Source organism: Epinephelus lanceolatus, chromosome 4, assembly GCF_041903045.1.
Source record: "Epinephelus lanceolatus isolate andai-2023 chromosome 4, ASM4190304v1, whole genome shotgun sequence".
Lineage (NCBI taxonomy): Eukaryota > Metazoa > Chordata > Actinopteri > Perciformes > Serranidae > Epinephelus > Epinephelus lanceolatus.
In genome coordinates, this window is record NC_135737.1 from 21275368 (window position 1) to 21295252 (window position 19885).

Here is a 19885-nt window from a genome sequence, read left to right on the forward strand (position 1 = left end):
TGAAAATAAGAAAAATAATTTCTATATATAGTCAGGTTTTTTTTTTCCCCTTTTTACATTTCTGATAATAATCCAATACTTGTGCGCAATTGCGATGCAAACTCAAAGCAGAGAACAAAAAGTGGAGTGTAACTGTATATATTTACCAAGCCGTCATTATAATAAGAGATTGTCCTTAATCGTCCTGACTGGATAAATAAAATAACAATAAAAAAATAAAATGAATCTCTTATGATCTAAAGAAACTCATTGGGTGTAGTAAACATTTCATGAATGAAACCAGAAATGAAAGCACAGTTAAAGTGCGCTCTAACCAATCGACACGTGTGAGTTGTTTTGAATGTGTACTGTAGTTAAGGGCACTGGAAATCAAAACTTCTGCAGTGTTTCTCGCTTGTTGTTGCTGCAAAATGTTTTGGATTGGGCTGGGGTTTCCCTGGCCCATCATGCTTTGCTCTCGGAGGTTTTTGTCTGTATGATACTGTTGTGTTCTGCAGAGATCTCCGTCATGGCGTTTGATAACTCTGCCTCCCCCAGTTTGCCTTTCTCATCAGAAAAAATCTTCCTGCAACGGAAAAAGGACAAAAGGCAAAATTAGAAATCTGGTCATCTCTGGCAAGAGAACAAAACAATCTCAGCAAACAGACACTTTAGTTGGACACAATTTAAACCATTTATTCTCAATGACACCTTCACCCAATATGTAAGAAGACGCGGTTTATAATTAGAGGTTTTCTTACATATTTCTTCACCACCTTGACAATAGTAAGATAAAATTAAACAGATAATGACATACCCATATTATTCATCCAGTATCAACTAGCCTTCCTAATCTACAACTGTGTTAAGTAAATATGCTCTTATCATCAGTTCTCTATCAAAGAGACCGCAATGGCACAGGAAGTGAGCCCTGGGCTTGTGGTTTGTGATATCCATGTTCATCTTAAAGCAGTGAAGCACAGTATCTAGATCCTGCCTGCAGCTCTTCTCCTCTCTTCTGCAGTTCAGAGCAGGAAACACCGTCTAGCCTCTGTTCTCTTAAGTAGAGGTGCCAAGTTGTTGAGGATTTAGGCAACACTCAGAGGCATACAGTTACTGCCTGAGAAAAAACACTTTGTCATTAAAATAAAGCCCCTTTCAGACATGGAATACAGAACATCGCTGGCTTTATCTACTTGTTGAAGTGTTTTATCATTCAGACATACATTGGTTGGTTACGGCTTAATTCAGACAGGACATGACTGTTGTGGAAAAAGCCACAATGCTTGTTCGATATTGCCATCTGCTGTACGCGAGGGAGTAGTGGCACCGCTGACAGTAATGATATCAAGAAGGAAAGTTTACTTCTGCTTCAGTGACTGATTTTAAAAGTCCTTTTCCTGTTGAAGACTCAATTGATGACCACTGTGAGGATGCTTGCACCCATGTAGATGTTCTTAATTTCATTATTTATTAAAGAATTCTCCTGACTATTTTACAATGTCCAACAGTGCCCAAGTATAGAATAGCAATATATCAAGTTTCGAGTTTTCTATTTGTTCACACTCTGTAGGTGTTTTACTGGATGTTTCTATTTATCATCTATGCAGCTGGGTAAGAATGAAGTCAGAACTACAGGGAGGAAGACTGCAGGTCTTATTACTTTTGTTGTTTGACTCTGATTGTAAAATGCGTCTTGGGCAAATGGATCACTCAAACCATTTGCCAAGGTGTTTTGGGACGCACACACAAATCTTTTGTAGTGTAAAAGCTAATGCGTCCTGATGCTTCCCCAACAAGGACATAACAGGAATTACATCATCGGTGCAGGACGCTGTGGTTGTTTTCCTGAAAGCGTGCCAACTTGCCCATATTATAATGGGTTGAAGCTGGACGAGGAGGGGGATTAACGATAACGGTACAGTAACATTACTACGATATTCTACTCGGCCTTCATGCATTCGTCATGCTGCAGATTGTGGCGCAGACACAGGTCTTCCGCACTCTTTGTATGTGATTTGTTCTCTCCTATATCCAAAATGCTTTCAAACAACAGATGATGACAGATGATTTTTGTTTTGACAAATCTGCAGTCGCAACATTCAGGAAAGTTTCTCACAGGCTGCTGCTTCAGGATGCGTGTGTTGTGGCATGACAGCTCTTCAGAAGTGGAGACGGGCTGCTAGTTCAGGAAAGGCTTGTTTTCTAGTTTTCTATGAGTAGAGAATGCTTTTCTAGAGTCAGTATCGCAGTCGATCATGTTCATTTAATGGCGGGAAGTCAAAATTAATTAATATTTGATTAAATGTGCAGCCATAAGCCACACCCACTTCTGATCTAAACTCCGCCCATTCAAATACAAATATGGATACAGATAATTAAGTTGGCTGAACAAAAACAGATACCTATAATGGTGTACTTGGACATCCCTACAGGTACCTCCATACTCCAGCCAGTGTGCTCCCGCAGATGGACGGCCTGGGAGCCAGGCAGTTTACTGGTGGATTTACAGACTGGAGGATGAAGTTGTTAGAGGGTAGAACTACAAATGACAAACTTTTGGCTTGTTGCCAGGGGTTGGCAAGCACACGACTACCACAACTGTGTGTCTTCCACTCTAAAAATGCAGCTGCAGGCTACACTGTGTTGTCTTTTACGTTTTGTTTGATTTTTCTTCAGACTCGCGTAAGTAGGAAGGGGTTGGGGAGAGAAAAAGGAAGAAACACTGCACCTGAGTCATATAATGGTCGAGAGAACACCACTGTTTATTTTGGCATCATGTTGGCTACAATGTTGGTTATATTCTAATGTAAACAAACACACATGTAGCCTACACACAGCAGGTAATATCGAGGTTAGCAAAATGATTGAGGTCATGTCCATATATTATATAATAAATCAGTAACATAGTTATAGTGACAGGCCTATGTGCGGGGCCCTTTGACTTTCTAGTGAAAGTGATGTACGCAGTAACAAAATCTGAACACAAGTGATCAGCTGGAGATGCATGGTAGTCACAGGTCTGAACAGCAGCATTTCCCAGCTGTCCACTTGTGTTCAGATCACCAATATGCATTTTAAAACCGAGTGTAAACAGAGTCTAAGAAGATTTTTGAAACTATTTGTCACATACTGCAGGAAGGAAGATACACTTTTAGAGACTGAGGAGAAACGTCTCCTCAAAAATTTAAGTTGATTCATTTTAAATTGTTGTCTTCGTACATTTGTTAGAGTGCTCTTACAAAGGTGGACCAACACATGCATTTTAATTTCTCTCTGTGTATTTATAACTGTGCTGCTGACCCGTGGGCTATGCTTGAAAAAAAGTGGAAAGTGTTGCCTGTCCGTGTTAGAAGGCAAAAGTGTTAATTCCTGCTCCGAACAGCCACGCTCAAAGGTGGAGTGAAAAGCTGGTCGTCGCAGATGGTGACGAGATGAGATAATCGAATAGATATGAGGATAAGGGCACACATTTTCAGACCGTCTCTCCTGGAACGTATTTTTAGTCATGCACACGTTTGTAAAGACAAAAAGTGACAGAAATAGTTGTGTAACAAATGAAAGAGAGCTTGAGAGAGAGGAGTTCAAACCCTGCCTACTCCTCTGCACGTCGGATTGTCAGTTTCGATTAGTTTGTCGGAAAGATGTGGGGGGAGGGGGTTTCCGAAGCTGTTCATCAGAAGTGCTTGTCGGATTGTTGAAGCATGCCGGCAGCTTTAATCTGACAGCATTTAATTCAGACTTGTGCCGTGTTGGACGTGTTACAGAAATGTTACTGGACTAGTAATATTGTCGTTGTGGCTTTTACACTTACTCAGACATGAGACAGACATCCACATTTATGTAACAAGGTGCATGTCTGAAAGGGGCTTAACTATTCTTGTGGTGAATGTTGCAAAAGTGGAGACCCCACGATGGAGAACTGTCACACACACAAGCATTAATAAACAGAACCATCATATCACTAGTCTATCACAGTCCACAACATCTTATTAATAATTAACCCAATGTCATTACCACAGTTTACCATTACAATATTTCATATTGTGTGGTCAATGGCAAGATGCGGTGGTGAATGAATGGGCATACAAGTTACACGCGCACACTCACACAAACACACAGATAAACCTCTAGAGGGAGCCGTACTCATCGTTGACAGGAGGAGCAGTCTTGGCCAGAGTCTCTGACGCCTCCAGAACTGGGCCTGAGGGGGGGAGGTCTGCTCCGTCTCCATTGGGCAGAGAGGGGGCAGAGGGTGGGCTCTCTAAACTAATAAGGTCTGCGGGGATTTGGGAGGCTCTTTTCGTCCCGTTTGTCAGCTCTAACTCTAAATCCGCACTTCTGGGCCCTACATTTAGGTTTAGAAAGTCGTACATGTCTGGCGGCGTTGTGAGGAGATCATTTGAAACCGGCGCCTCAACACTGGCGGGTGCAGGAGGAGAGGAAATAGCAGTAACAGGTAAAGGAGAGGGGACGTTTGCAACTAGAGGAGCGTGTTCCTCAGCATCCAGGACTTTAAGAGCACCGTGGATCACTGGGGGAGAGCTGGTTGCAGCATCTTTGGCAGTGTTATCATCAACAGTTTGATCAGCAGGTTTATTATTAGTGTCAAAGGCAGTAAGACTACACCCACTGGGATCTGGGACAGCTGTGTTTGAATCAGGGTCTGGTTTTGGAAGGGCAGTGGTTGCTAGAGCAGAGGCAGTCTGTACTGGCGTCTCGGTGTCTAAGGCTACAGTGTGTGACTGTATGGGAAGCTTGTTGACCGGTGGCCTTGGAGCAGGTTTCTTGGTCTCAGGAATGGGAGAGGATGATGAGGAAGGCGCAGCCAGTGGAGATACAGGCGGGCTAGCTTTAGCTTTCTCAGCGGCAAGCTTAGGAGAATGTCTACGCTTCGGTGGTATTGGTGTCCCAGATTTTTGAGCTTTAGTCCGTTCAGGGGTGCAAGGAGGAGTGGTTATTTTCTCCGGTTCTTCTGGGGTGTTACTTCCTCTTTGTTCTACTAATGGGGCCATTTTAGCTTCGACGGCAGAAGTGGAGATGAGGGGAGTCGACAGGGCCGTGTTCAACTCTGGAGTTGGGGCTGGGGCCAGGACAGGGGTGGGTGAGGGGTCGTTGGCCGGGGTAGACAGGCTACAAGTGAGGGTAGTGGTCTCGCTAGAGGGGCTGTCCTGAGCGGGATCGTTTGTTGCAGTGGCTGTATCAGAGTTGGTGGCTACGGAGGAGAGGGTGTCCAGTGCCAGAGCAGCAGTGAAAGCCGCCAGCCTGAGAGAGCAGGGAGAGAACAGAGACACACAGACTAGACACCAGGGTGACTGTGACAGAGGAAGGGTGGCTCGGACGAGAGCATGCAGAGGGATTAGTTGGCTTTAGAAGTTCACACAAACATAGACAAAGCAACTAAAAAACAGCAACTATTAAGCCTAGTGAGAAAAAGAAACAAAGAAAAAGAGGGCGTCATGCTGTGAGTGGACATCCAAGGATACATCCCATACACACACCAACATGGAAGTACACTGACTAGGAAAACTAATGTACTAAAAAAAGCACCAGTCTTCCTTCAGAAAACTACATCACCACGTAGAACCACCTATAAGGGTTAAACAGTACCAGTGACAATCTCATACTGAATCATCTAATTTTTCCAGCCTGCTGATAATGAAAGATGGCTTGCTGAGGTTGTCGAATGGCTTCATATGAGTTGACCACACTCAAGAGGACAAAAAGCCTTTCTGTGTCTTTAACTGGTATTGCTTCAACCTTGATACGAGACAGAAAATCTCCAAAGGCTGGAGAAGAAACACAAAGTGCAGTAATCTCCCTCTGAAAAGGGAATAAAAACACAAAAGCAACACAGTTCAGTGAACTCCACTCAAGAATGGCCTGAACTTTTCAAAAAAAGGGTCAAATTGTGTCCTGTTGAATAAGATAATTATTCTTTGAAGTGGAGTGCAATGTACAACGGCTAAAAAGACTTGAGCGGTAAAAAGGCCGTTTGCTGTAGGTCAGTTTGGACTCACTCTGGCTCCGTGAGAGGTGTGGTTTCATTGGGTTCTGTCGGTCCTGCTGCATTATGATTGGCTGTGCATTCGTCCTCTGTTCTGACTTCCACTATTGGCTCTTTGGACTCATCTTTCCTGCAGGACAGAGAGACAGATATCTTTTGAAAATGGTATGATCTCAAAGAACAATTATCGTATCTGCCACACTGACTCTGTTTATGTGCAAACTTCAATTTCACTATTATTCTGAATTTGACACAGGTCATATAAACAGCATATTCTGTTTGAATACTCTGAATTAGGCCTTCATCCAAATGTAGAATTTTGCGAAGTGAGATATGTTGATATTATTTGGGTTTTAGGAGCATTCTGTGAAAGTGTTGACACACGGCCTCTTGCCTGTTTGACTACACAAACCACTTCACCAACAGTTTTCTGGGCTGGGATAGCGAGCCTGCCCAAAAGAATGCCGCACATTTCTGGTCAAAAGGAGAAACATACCTTACCATACATTATGAAAGACCTGGATATCAACAGGTTTTTGGGTATGCACAAGTAATGCATAAACACAGCAGGCTGTTCTTGCATGACTGAATGAGTCCGCCACTGATGAAATACTCTCAGAAAATCTTATTTTAATGCAAAGAAGCAAGAAAGCACAAGCAGCTCCAGTCATTCCACTTTCCCATATTTTTTAAATGAGAAACAGCATGTCAGGGCACTTAAATATGCACGGCTGCATGTAAACAGGAATATTAGCGGAATATTCTTTTTCAATGGTCATGTAAACAGCTCAGTAGGAATATTGTCTTTTTCGGAGTGAGGGCAAAAAAAAAAGTAAATGTTCTGTGCATGTAAAAATTGTCAATGAGCAGTGAGGCAATGTGATACAGGAGCAGCAGACAGCGATTATGTCACTCTGAGTGGATTACCTGTTCAACTCAGTCACAGTCTGAGCATTCAAATTGGCTAACTCATGCGAACACGTACATGTGGCTGTATTTTTTGTGTAGAACTGGTGGCATGAGATGTAGCACAAATCAATACACAATGCAACTTCCCACTCAAATTGATTCCAAGCTGCCTTATTGTGCACATGAGAGTATTTGTTCAATGCTTCACTTAAACCCAGCATCCTTCATATTTTCACTGAAGGAGAAATCCACTCTAAAAACTTCATCTCATTTATGGGCGCTATTTTATTGATTTGTGTATTTTTCCTGTTCCTGCAGATACAGACTGAGCGGACCATAATGCACTGCAGTCACAAGATGTGTTGATTTTGCTCAAGAGGCACAACGGTTTTTCCTTTCATGGAAAATGCTTCCCCAGTTATCGCTTGCTTTATCAGCCTCAACATAAAACCTTCAGCTGAGATTCTTAATCATCTTCAATGTCAGTCCTTAAGGGCCTTCTGGGGAATGTAGGGAGCCACTAATTAAAGGAGAAGTACAGCAGATGAGGTAGACACAATGTAAACAAAAAGATTAAGAACAACAAAATCTAAAAAGGTATGTATATATGCCTGGAAAAAACATTTAACATAACAGATTGATTATTCATAGCAGCTCAAAGAGCTTCACACAATGTCTTTAACTGATTTTCACAAGTCTAGAAAATACCAACATTTTGTCAATCATGTTCAGAACTGGACATATTTTGGCTTGCATTAACTGTTTGGAGTTGTTTGTCCACTTGATGGCGGTGCAACAAGCTGTAAACACTGACATTTAATCATGTAATTAAGTTGTTATGGCTAACTTGTTTGCATACAACTATTTCCACATCCAGCAGACACTCAGCAACATCAGCATTGATTTGAAGTGTTGTCTCTGGCCAAATGATGAATGTTAGTTCCCATTTCCACCTGGTAATAATGTGATCTGTGTTTGGATATCGACATCAGATAAACATTTTTTACCAGGTAAGATTTGCTACTACTTGTATCATTTGCTGGCCTTGCTTACAGGTGGAAGAAAGCAGAGTTTCAATTTGATGGGTGGATTTATTTCTCATTGAAGTCATGCTGTAAAGGTTACATTACATGTGGCTTAGATCCCATCGCAATGCTACTACGAATCCGATCGTATTCTGATCACAACATATTCTATTTGTATTTACACCTTGTGTAAACCCGTGTAAATGCGGGACAACATTCACTTTCCTTAAAGCTCTGTTTTGGTCTCCACCAACTTCTGAGGTAAAGGTCTGACTCTTTCACTCCTAAATGCTCTACTACAGCGGTTTTCAAAGTGTGAGGCACGCCTCCCCAGGGGGGCGCCAGAGGACTTCAGGGGAGGCGCGAAAAGAAAGGAAAAAAAGTGTATCATCTGGTTAGCTAACTACAGCAAATGAATCGATTTTTAGTACCTCAGGTGAAAGTGAGAGTGGGCACAGAGGCGAGCAGAAAACGGAGGAAGTATGACTCTGATTATTTAAGGTTTGGTTTTTCATGCATTGGTCCTGACGATGCTCCGCTGCCACAGTGTGTTATTTGCAAAGAGGTGCTAGCTAACAACAGTATGCGACCATGTAAACTCCGGCGCCACATTGAAACTAAGCACCACAATTTAACAACCAAGCCGCGGGAGTCTTTTGATAGGAAGCTTAAAGAATTGCGGTCACAGAAGAAAGCCATCCAGACATTTGGTACTGTAAATACCAAGGCAACTGAGGCATCATACCGCGTAGCGTTACGCATTGCGAAGGCGGGGAAACCCCACAACATTGGTGAGACATTGCTCCTCCCTGCTGCCAAAGATATGTGTTCGGTAATGATGGGCGAAGCTGCTGCTGCCAAGCTGGATGCCATCCCGATGTCTGACAACACCATCCAGCGCCGCATCTCCGACATGGCAGCTGATGTGAAGGAGCAGGTGCTGGACGCTATCCCTGAGAGCCCTTTCTTCTCCATTCAGCTGGACGAGTCCACCGATGTGGCTAACTGTGCACAGCTAATTGTGTATGTGCGCTTTATTAAAGAGCTCAGTGTCCAGGAGGAGTTTCTGTTTTGCCATCCTCTGCCGGCGTGCACTACAGCAGCAGAAATCTTCAAGGCTTTGAATGACTTCATTCAGGAACATCATATTGACTGGAGCCGCTGTTGTGGAATATGTACTGATGGTGCAAGGGCAATGACAGGCCGCCACAGCGGTCTAGTAAAACAGGTGCAAGCGGTTGCGCCCGCCGCTGTTTGGTCACACTGTATTATCCATCGCCAGGCCTTGGCAACCAAGAGGATGCCCAAAGAGCTGCGCACAGTCCTGGATGAGGCAGTAAAAATTGTAAACCTAATTAAATCACGCGCCATGAATGCCCGTCTCTTCTCTATTCTCTGCAATGAGATGGGGGCTCACTTCCATCAGCTGCTCCTGCACTCCGAGGTCCGGTGGCTGTCGCGGGGCAAGGTCCTCACCCGCTTGTGTGATCTGCGCGAGGAAGTCCTCCTCTTCCTCGCCGAAATCGACTCCCCAATGGTGAAGCATATGGAGGACGCAAAGTGGGTTGCAATGCTGGCATATCTGTCTGATATCTTCGACCGGATAAACACACTGAACACTTCTCTGCAAGGCAAAGAGTGCCATGTCTTTCTGGCACACGATCAAGTCTCTGCATTCAGGAAAAAGTTGGACCTCTGGTGCGCTCGTGTTGAACAGGGCTCGGTGGAAATGTTCCCAACCTTGGAGGATGTTGTGGAGCAAACAGGACTGCAACTGAACTGTGTACAACAGGTGGTCATTGCACATTTGAAGGGGTTGCGTGAGCAGTTTGGAGACTATTTTGGAGAGGAGACCTTGGCAAATCAATGGGTGAGAAATCCGTTCTCTTTCCCAGTGACACCCCGTGATGGACTGACCCTGCAAGAGGAGGAGGCCCTTGTCGAGCTGAACTCTAATATGGACTTGAAACAAAAGATGGGTGAAGTGTCACTTGCACACTTCTGGCTGCCTGTGGAGACTGAGTTCCCCCACCTCACCAAAAAGGCTATAAAAGTGTTCATCCCCTTCACCTCCACTTACCTGTGTGAGTGTGGATTTTCCGCATTGACAGCGATTAAAAGCAAGTACCGGTCACGGCTGCGGGTAGAGGATGATCTGCGTTTATTCCTTTCTACAGCGCATCCCCGCATCAACCGCCTGTGCGCATCAAAGACACAGACTCACTGTTCCCACTAAAATCGAGGTGAGCAAATGTGTTGTGTGCAGTGTTTCAATGTTAATGTGGGATAACGTCGGATGAGTGAAAATGTGTTTAAAAAAATCTGTTGAAAAGTTAAATTGTAAATTGTAATTTTTTTTTTTTAACAAAAAGATGTTTAAATGTATTCAAAATATGTTTAAAAACACACAAAGGTGTTAAAATGTGTAAAAAAAAAGATGTTAAAAACAAAGGTATTAAAATGTGTAAAAAAAGATGTTAAAAACAAAGATGTTAAAATGTGTTTTAAAAAGATGTTAAAAACAGGTGTTAAAATGTGTTTTAAAAAGGGGTTAAAAACAAAGATGTTAAAATGTGTTTTAAAAAGATGTTAAAAACAAAGGTGTTAAAATGTGTAAAAAAAAAAGATGTTAAAAACAAAGGTGTTAAAATGTGTAAAAAAAGATGTTAAAAACAGGTGTTAAAATGTGTAAAAAAAGATGTTAAAAACAAAGGTGTTAAAATGTGTTTTAAAAAGATGTGAAAAACAAAGATGTTAAAATGTGTAAAAAAAGATGTTAAAAACAAAGATGTTAAAATGTGTAAAAAAAGATGTTAAAAACATACAAAGATTGTGTTTAAAAAATATTTGAGCACATTCACAGATAAAGATGTTTAAAATGTTTTAAAAATATGTTCAAGAACATACAAACATGTTTAAAAAAAATAAAGATGTGTATGACATTTATTCTTGAAACCTTTTTTTTAAGCCTGCGTGGAACATACAAAGCAACATCAATAACAGTAATAAAAGTAATAATAATGGGGGGTGGGGGGGGGGGGGGTGGGGGGGCGGCTGCTTTTGAGTTCTCTTAGGGGAGGCCCACTATCCCACACTTTGAAAACCCCTGCTCTACTATGTTCACAAGCTAGTCAGTAACTTTGTCTATTGTTTGGTGCTGAGTAGGTAGTGTACAGTGTTTTTATCACATCATTGTTCAGCTGCCTGCTGTGGAAGTGACACCAACAACAGCAGTGAGACTGAGACAAAACAGTAATGTTGTGAGCTGTAAAAACAAAGCGGTCATCAAAAAAATGCTCAAAAGCAAAAGGGAACTGCAGAGGTGGGTGATTATTCTCAGTGCTACCTTTTTACATAACACATAATTGTCTGAGCCACTGGTAATATTGTAGCAACTTTAAAGGTACATTTTTATAAAACATGCTCAAGAACAATCAATCACAGAAAATAAGAAGACAAAAAGAAAAATACAGGCAGAAAATACACCGCCACACACCTCTACTTGGTCATAAGTGATAACTGAGAGGGATTACATCTGTAAAAGTCTGTACAATATTTTTTAAGGAAAATTCTGCCTAGTATATCTTTAACCATATCTATGTTACCACAAAACAGAGTAAATAGGGTAAAGGTCACTGTTTAAAAGACTGAACTGTATGTAATTGCTGTCAGGGATACTCACATGAAGGCTGCCTTGCCCTCCTCCAAGTTGTGCCCTTTGGTCCCTGTGCCTGATTTACCGCAGAGGCACATGATGAGGCCACATTTGTTGACAAAGTAACAGGTGACATCCACAGCTAGCAGCAGGAGTACAAATACAACAACAAGGATCCCTGCCCAGAGCATGATGCCCATGGAGAGCGCTGCCTCATCACCCAAATCTGCCAGACAAGAAACAAGAGAGGGAGAGTGCTGAACAACCGTAGCGTGACACAGTTTCATTGAAACAGCCAGGAACAACTGAATAAAGTGCAGCTATGCTACTTTAACCACAAATAGTTCCATAAATCAGAAACAACTCACCTGCTATGAGCACTGATACGTTCTAGATGTCTTGGCATGAATTTAGATGCAGTTTGATGTCTGTGTAGACTGCGCTGTCTGATTTGTGTTAAATTATTGATGTAACTTGTGGAGTGTTGAGGAGTTTATTATGCAAACGGCTATTTTTAAAAACACATAAAAAAATGCATATTATATTCAACCCATTTATTTGGTATTAGAAAGAAGAGCAAACCAAAGCATACACTGCGTTGCTAGTTACCCAGAAATGCAGGATATTTTATGGACCAAAATAAACGTGAGACTTTTGAAAACAGCACAAAAGGCTTTGATGTAGCTTCACAGTTTGTGTAGAGTGAACTCTAAAATAACCTCAGTGTTTCTAGATAAATTTTACTCTTTAGATACCAATAATTAATCAAAATCTGATAGAGAATAAAATGCAGCTGAGTACTCTTCAATAGAAATGTATAAAAACAGGTAATTTTGAATATTTGATACACATTACATGCATTAAAAACACCAGCGGCCAGATGTATAAACAATGCGTAAGCACAAAAACTCTGCATCCTCCCTTTGCTACGCATAAATCGTTATGTATAAACGAAGAATGTGCAGTGAGAATGTGCGCAGCTCACACATTCCTGAGACCAGGTGTAAGCACGCGTTGAGCTGAGATAGCTGCAGGTGATATGATAAGGAGAAGGCTGAATTTAAGTTGACAGACAGGTATTATTGTTTTAAGGTTGTCTGCCAGTTTCACTGATTGTGTCTTTATTTTTGCAGGCGGCACAGCATTCTGTGAAATGTCAATCAAAGGCGCATTTATTAAGTTCATTTTAAAGGAGCAGTGTGTAGGATGATTGCTACCAGCTGAAACTTCTCCAATGTGCCAAGCGTGAACTCCTTGGTGTAGGAACAAAATCAGTCATTGCCATATATAGACATGTAATATTCTCCTTCCTTTCTGTGTCTAAGCCTTCATTATACCTAAAGTGAACTGTGTCCTTGAAGAGATTTAATTTGTGAGTGAGAAACTTGCTTCGCAGCTGTTCCCATGATGGGTATCAGCAGAGCGGAGGCCACCCGTTTGCCTCCCTGCTCTTTTACGTTTAAATAAGATAAAAAGACTTCATCTGTGATTCATTGTCAGACCTGGGGAGGATACTCCAGGTGTCGGAGCTCTGACCTTTCAGCTGAAATAAGATTGACTCTGGTATAACCCTTATTATTCTGTTCTATCATTTTATTTTACATGAAAGACAACTTGATCGTTTCACTGTTTATTTGTTCCCTTCTGCCACCACAACCTGGGGGCTCGTCAGGGATTGGACGACTGATCAGGACTCCGCTGGAAACAGAGGACGATCTACATAGATAGATTCCTCCCTGTGGGTAAGAGGCTGTCCACGGCGGAGCCCTGGTCAATGTACCAATCCTGCAATATCAGGGATAAAGAACTTACATGGTGAGAAGTGAATAAATAAATCTTAGTTTTTAGAGTTCACAGAGTTACTTAAGATTGTAAAGCAGTATAATCTTACACAAGTACGTGTCGACAGACATGTCTTTATTAATTTTGTAGTATTTGAGGATTTCTGGTGTATCCACCAAACAAGTGGACCAGTATATTCTGCATATACAAGGGACAAATTAATCAGAGATGGGTCCTCCAATGACTGAAAAAGACAAAGTCTCTATGGCGCAGTCTGATAAATGGGTTGAAATGGGCTTCCCACCATCAGGAAGCTTTAGCCTACATCGATTGCACCAGCTCAGGACATGTTTGGAGGCAAAGGAAAAGGCAGACGCAGAGGAGCGAGCAGCCAGGTCCAGAAAACGGCATGGAAAAAATTAAACCATTCAAGGCAAAGGTGTAAGAAGGCATACACTGCGTGGAGAGGAGCAGCAGAATTAAGAGAAAGAAAAAGAAAATAAAGCTAAAGAGAGAGAGCATAAAAACCAAACTGATAATTCATAAGAACAATCTAACACATTGTATCTGTCTTTGACAGGTACGCAAATCATGAAACCCGTTCCAGCTGGACCCCATCTGGACTCCGCTCCTCCTCCATATGCTCCAGTCTAGTCCCCGATCATGAAGGAGTAGCAGTGCAGACAAAACACTTGACTACTGATAGAACCTCACATACAGCACCACAATCACTGCCTGATGCCAGACCAAAAACAAAACCTGAGCAGCCACCAAAGACAGAACCTCTACGAGAATCAGACAGACTAAAAGAGAAAGAACTTCAGAACATGCAACTTTTTGGCTCCTACTCCCGTAACCCAGTCGTGGAAATGTTTATGATGGAAGCACCAGGTCAAGCAGGCCCAGTGTATTCAGACCACGTTCTAAACAGGACATCATAGAAGCCATGGCCCATGTGTCAGGGACCATGTATCAAGCATTGACTGGGCGTAGAGGTGGCTGGGGTAGAGGTCGAGACCGAGGACGTGGCAAAGGTTCTCCTGGTGGTCAAGAGAAGCCCTCTGATCTGTATGTTTGCCACAACTTTGGACTGATAGAACACTAGTGCAAAGACTCTCCAAATAACAAAAATGACGAGAAAAATGCACATCCTGTGTCAGATGGAGAGCGGGAGGCGGCTGGATGGACCCTAGTGACGGACCAACCTGTGACACACACACAAATTACCGGAGCTAATGTTATGTGTAGCAGGAAATTATATTTTATTTTTAGTTGATTCAGGAGCTTTGTTATCTGTCCTAAAAGCATTAGCATTACCCAAAATGCCTAAAGAGAGTGACAGATATTTTAAAACGATTGGTGCCGGGGGTGTTCCTATGATGGAACCCTACACCACACCCTTATCATGCACACTCGATGACACCTTGTTATCTGAACACTGTCCCATTCAATAAGGTGTAAAGAGAATCGGGAAGTAGAAGGACTGTTTTTACAACATGTTTTCTGGACAAAGGAGGCTGCTGCTGTTTCTGTATCTCTGTCCCAGGCTCAGAGCAAGCTGTATGAAGGTCCGTGTCCATGTGTCGCTGGCCAAGCCTACTGAATGGCAATGGAACGATATGGAAAGGCGGGTCCGCACTCAGATGCAGCTGATTGACTTCAGTCCCGCGATTGGGATCCCAGAACACTGTACAACCAAAGGGTTGATGCATATAAAACAGTATCTATATCTACTGCGTTAGTTAAGAGAACAGCTGAACTCATTCCTAACACACGAACATCACACGTCATGATGAAACAACCAGCAGCTGTCGACATGGCTGATTTATCCCAAGTGCCGTCTGAATTATGGTCCACTCATAAGTATGATGCTGGCCTGATGAAAAGTGTGACACCTCTGGTTATTCACCCAAAATCTCATTTCCGGCCGTGCATGAAGCAAAACCTGTTGAAACGTGAAACATTGGAGGGTATCAAGCCAATTTTTGATTCACTGCTGCAGGCTGGAGTCATCATTCCTTGTGATGACTCTCTTGTACACACACCCATTTTTCTAGTAAAGAAACTTTGTGATACAGGTCAGCCAACAAAGTGGTGTTTTGTCCAAGATTTACAGGCACTTAATGCCACTATTCATCTGAGAGTGCTGCTGGTTTCGAATCTGCATACAATTTTATCACTGATTCCACCCGAAGTCACACACATATCCATCGTGGCATTGTTTTTTTAGTGTTGCCATGCACAAAGATTCCCAGTACTGGTTCGCACCTACGAAACCATACTTATTATATTCCATTTCTGCCAGTATATCCCTTTAAATCCTACACACTGAACCTTTAAATTATTTATGAGCGACCGTTCTTATCATTCTTTTTATTTATATTTGAGCCGTCATCTCCCTGTAAATGAGTTAATTTTATCCTGAATTGTGAAGCACTTTGTAAAGTCTGTTTCAACATGAACGCTAATGGATCGTTGATCATCCTTCAGACGTTTAATAATAATAATGATTAAGATTTGATGATGGTTTGCAGAAACATGAGGAATTACTGGCGCAGATGCTACAAATAGCCACAGCCATGATTAATGACAGCTGTTCTGGCACCGTTGGAGAACCTCACAGATGCAACACAGTCGGCAGTACTGTGCTTTCTTTGCCATATTTGTCATTGACAGATCTAATGAGTGGTGGAGGGATAAAAGTATCAATATGTAAATGGCTGGTGAACGTCATTTCGACATCCACTTATGGCATACTGTGGATTCAAAAGTCTGACGAGTAGAATGCGTATGCACATTTCTGTCTTTGTGCTAACACACTGTTTTAGTCATGGATGTACGCAGAGTCTTATGCATCTGGTCCCTGGATGTGTGTCTTAGTAAACAGCATAGAAATAACACTTCTCTTGTGATAATTCTGTATACAGCTTGTGAAACTCTTCCAATATTATTATTAAAAACATTTTCCGTTAGGTGTTTCTGTTTTCAACAATGTAAACATTAATATTACAAACCTTTACAGTACATCTGTATAATTTTGTGAGCGATTATAGAATATAATACAGTGTTTATGTAAACACTCAGCCTTCATTCTGTTCTAAGTGCTATTCTATTATAATACAACCTCATTTCAATTTTCCACTATTGTTCGTTACTGTAAACGGGCAGTCCTCTCTGTTGTCTAGCGCTGATGACTAGCAGTTCTAATGCTGAGCAAAGTGAATCTGTGGGTGGCGGAGGATTTCCACTGCCTTTGGTACAGCACGTCTGCCTGGTCTGTTCTGAAGCAACACAGCACCCTTTTCTCACTCATAACAGACACGTCTGTCATGGACAAAGTCTGTTTTAAGGAGTGAAAGTGTCCAGATAGACAGCCAGACCAGAGAAAGGCGAGTTCTCCTCTACAGTTATGGTGTGAATTCCCCACGAAAACTATGAGAGCAGGAGTACAGTGATGAGGGACAAGATGAGTGATGCCAAAGTGCATGTCACAGATGAACAGCCCTGGGATTCAACTGAGGTTGGGGGGCAGCACAACCCCGACCACACCAAAATGCACACAGGGCGAGACGAAAATGGTCATGTGGTCCACCACACCAATGTCCAGGACCAGGCAAGAGAGCAGGAACATTGAGAGAGGGCATAAAAGAGAGAAAGGGAAAGAGAATAAAGGAAAGGAAGAGGGTGGGGGAGGGGGGTGAAGGGAAACAGAGGAAAAAAAGAGAAGGGTGGGGAAAACAGGAAGAGAAAGTGAAAATGTGTCAGGTCTGAAAACCAAAAGTGAAAAAAAAGGAAACTGATTTCTTGTATCAAGGGAGGGAGAAAAAAAGCAGCAACACATCAAAGCAAAAGCACAGCACAAAGGGGAAAACTACACCGTGTGGACTAGATGGTGACTCAGTGGTGGGTGAGTGGGAAATGCTTTTAGATTGGAGAATGAATTAGAAAAGAAACGAGAGGAAGACATAATGGTCTGTTGCGATGTTTCAGCAAAGCACTCGGCAGTGTCTAGCACCTAAAGGGAATCTGACAAGCTGTGTGGGTTTTTTTGTGCGGTTGGTAAAAAAACCGTCAGCTGCAGTTAAGACCTCAAGGTATGAGTTAATCAGTGGTTATCAAGGGTCAATTTAAAGGCTGCTTCCACACAGGGACAAACTAACCACTCTAGCTGCTATTTTAGCGGTAAACAAAGCTAAAGGAAAAGTACAATCATTCAGAGGAAATCATTTCATCCTCCGTGGAAAGAGCCTGTCCCAGTTCTGAGAGAGCAAACTCAAGCTCATTTAGCGAGGGCTGTCAAAACTTTAAAGTGAGAAAATTCACCCAGAAAATCAGTTTTGGCTCACCGCTGTCCAGGAAATCTATTTTTTCTGTAGATTTATTTAGTTGTCATTCACCTTTTAGGGCCAGTGAGTTAAAAATAGAAGGTGACGCTCTGGTTTTGAGCTTTGAGTTTGGCTCCTCAGGTTTCTGGCTGTTTAGTTCCAGTTTAGTGTGAGTGACCTGCGGAAGGGTACCTGGGATGGCCTCTGGCTCTGTGGCCGTCCTGAAGGACATGGTAGCTGGCTCTGACTTGCCCTTCTGATTCTCTGCCACCACATTAATATTGTACTCGGTGTCCCAATCCAAACCACTGAGAATCACATACTCGCTGACGCTGGGCAGCCGGATTTCTGGTTTCCACTCGGACACCTGTACCTAAGGACACACAGAAACATATACACATTAAGGGCTGCAACTAACAGTTATTTTCATTATCTATTAATCTCATTTTTATTTTCTTGAATATCTGACTAATTGTTTGGTCAATAAAACATCAGAAAATAATGAAAAATGTCCATCATCTTTTCTTGAGGTGACCTTTTCAAACACACAGATTTGCTTGTTTGGTCCGACCAACAGTTTACTATATGTGCGTTTCCATCAACCTCTTTTTATGTGCATTTTCAATTTGCTCATGAAAAAACCTAAATGGAAATGCCAGAATTAAAAAGAAATCTAGAAATATCTCAAAACAGTTTGGGGGTGATGAAAAAGTTGGTGTTTTGAGAAAAGATAAACGTGATTAAGTGCAATGGAAACAGATTCTAGTATTTTGTCTCTGGAGGGTTTTTAAAACGCTCACGTATGCAGACAGCTATGTAAACAGAACTCCTGCAAGAGCACATAGGTAACTCATTATTTCCTTTGTCCAGTGTGCTCTCTGTCATTATACATCTGTTGTTTTCCTTTGTTTGAGGTTTGACTGGCAATCCTTTAATTTCGTCATCTCGTTGCAGCCTCTTCTGGCACCTAACTGGAATATCGACACCACCTACAGCATATCTTGATGAACCAACTCCAAATATTTAAATAGGAGCAGTGGATGGAAAAGTGCATGAATACGCATTTTCATTTTGCTGACTTTCTAAAAATTCGGTTGAAATTTGTGCTACAACTGGATGGAAACCCAGCTGATGATGTAAGACAAGAAAAGGGCAGATTCTTCCCACATTTCAAAAAATCTAAATGTTTGCCATTTTTGTTTGAAAACTGGCTTAAGTGCATATCATATTACAGTAGTTGCAGGTTAATTTTCAGATTCACTTAGCCATTAATCACCTTATCATTTTAGAACAACATGAATTAACATGGAGGCGTGAACATGACCGAATTAGACCACATTTTTACATTTAAATAATGATTTTGAATCAACTGTTTGGTATATAAAATGCCAGAAAAATGGTAAAAAACAAACAGAAACAAAAAAATTTCCAGAAAAAATGCAAAGATATCCAGCTAGCAACTATAAAAGACTAACAAAACCAGCAAATGTTCATATTCGAGAGAACCTGGAATTTTTGGCACTCTGCTTAAAAAATTATTTAAAGATCAATTATTAGTCATCACAGTAATTGCTTCAGAAGACTCAGACGAATCATTTCCGCTCTGATCGCCATACTTACTGGTTTGAAGCGGACAAGATAATGTAAAATGGGCGAGCCACCATCGTCCTGCTTGATCCAGCTGACTTTGAGGGAGTTGCCTTTGGGTTGAAGAGCCCCTTGGAGTTTAGGAGGATTCGGATTCCCTAAAGGCACATAAGAGCATGATAGAGGTCATTTAATCATGGAAAAGATGCAGAGAACTACAGGGTCATTTTATTAGGAGAAGATTCTGTCACTCCATCAGTACCTTTAAAATTGTGCAGCAAAGAAAACCTTGATTAGAAATAAAAGTCTTTGAAACTGACGTCTTAATCGCTTGCCTCAAGATGGTATGTCTCAAGTCAGGCTAATTACCAAATGACACACAGCCACATGCTTATCTGATTCAGTCCGAGTTGCTGAGTGACATTCCACCAGTGTTACACAAGACTTTAGAGGGAAAGGGTTATTTCTCATTGACTGAAATGTTTATGCAGAATTTGCATCTCACATCATAATACATAGGTTTAACTATAAAGATAACCACGGGGTGAATTTTTTGTGCTTTACAACTTACTTGTAATGCACTGAACTATGTTTTCACCATCTCAAACTGATTTCC

General features: G+C 41.8%; 1 protein-coding gene across 8 annotated transcripts in view; it reads right to left on the bottom strand.

The window, feature by feature from the left end:
- Positions 1 to 39: 39 nt before the first annotated feature.
- ncam1b (neural cell adhesion molecule 1b) overlaps positions 40 to 19885 on the bottom strand; it is a 104615-nt gene continuing 84769 nt past the window's right edge. For 3 of the 8 annotated variants that reach the window (XM_033630882.2, XM_033630886.2, XM_033630884.2), the window contains 6 exons: positions 19303 to 19427; positions 17875 to 18055; positions 11603 to 11801; positions 6000 to 6116; positions 4126 to 5244; positions 40 to 565 (listed from right to left, as the gene is read on the bottom strand). In XM_033630882.2, the coding sequence (XP_033486773.1) occupies positions 445 to 565; positions 4126 to 5244; positions 6000 to 6116; positions 11603 to 11801; positions 17875 to 18055; positions 19303 to 19427 (1862 nt within the window). In that variant the 3' untranslated portion in view covers positions 40 to 444. Of the gene's footprint in view, positions 566 to 4089; positions 5245 to 5999; positions 6117 to 11602; positions 11802 to 14348; positions 16873 to 17874; positions 18056 to 19302; positions 19428 to 19885 lie in introns of those variants that run through there. The other 5 variants (XM_033630891.2, XM_078167018.1, XM_078167015.1 and 2 more) reach the window with 4 other exon arrangements.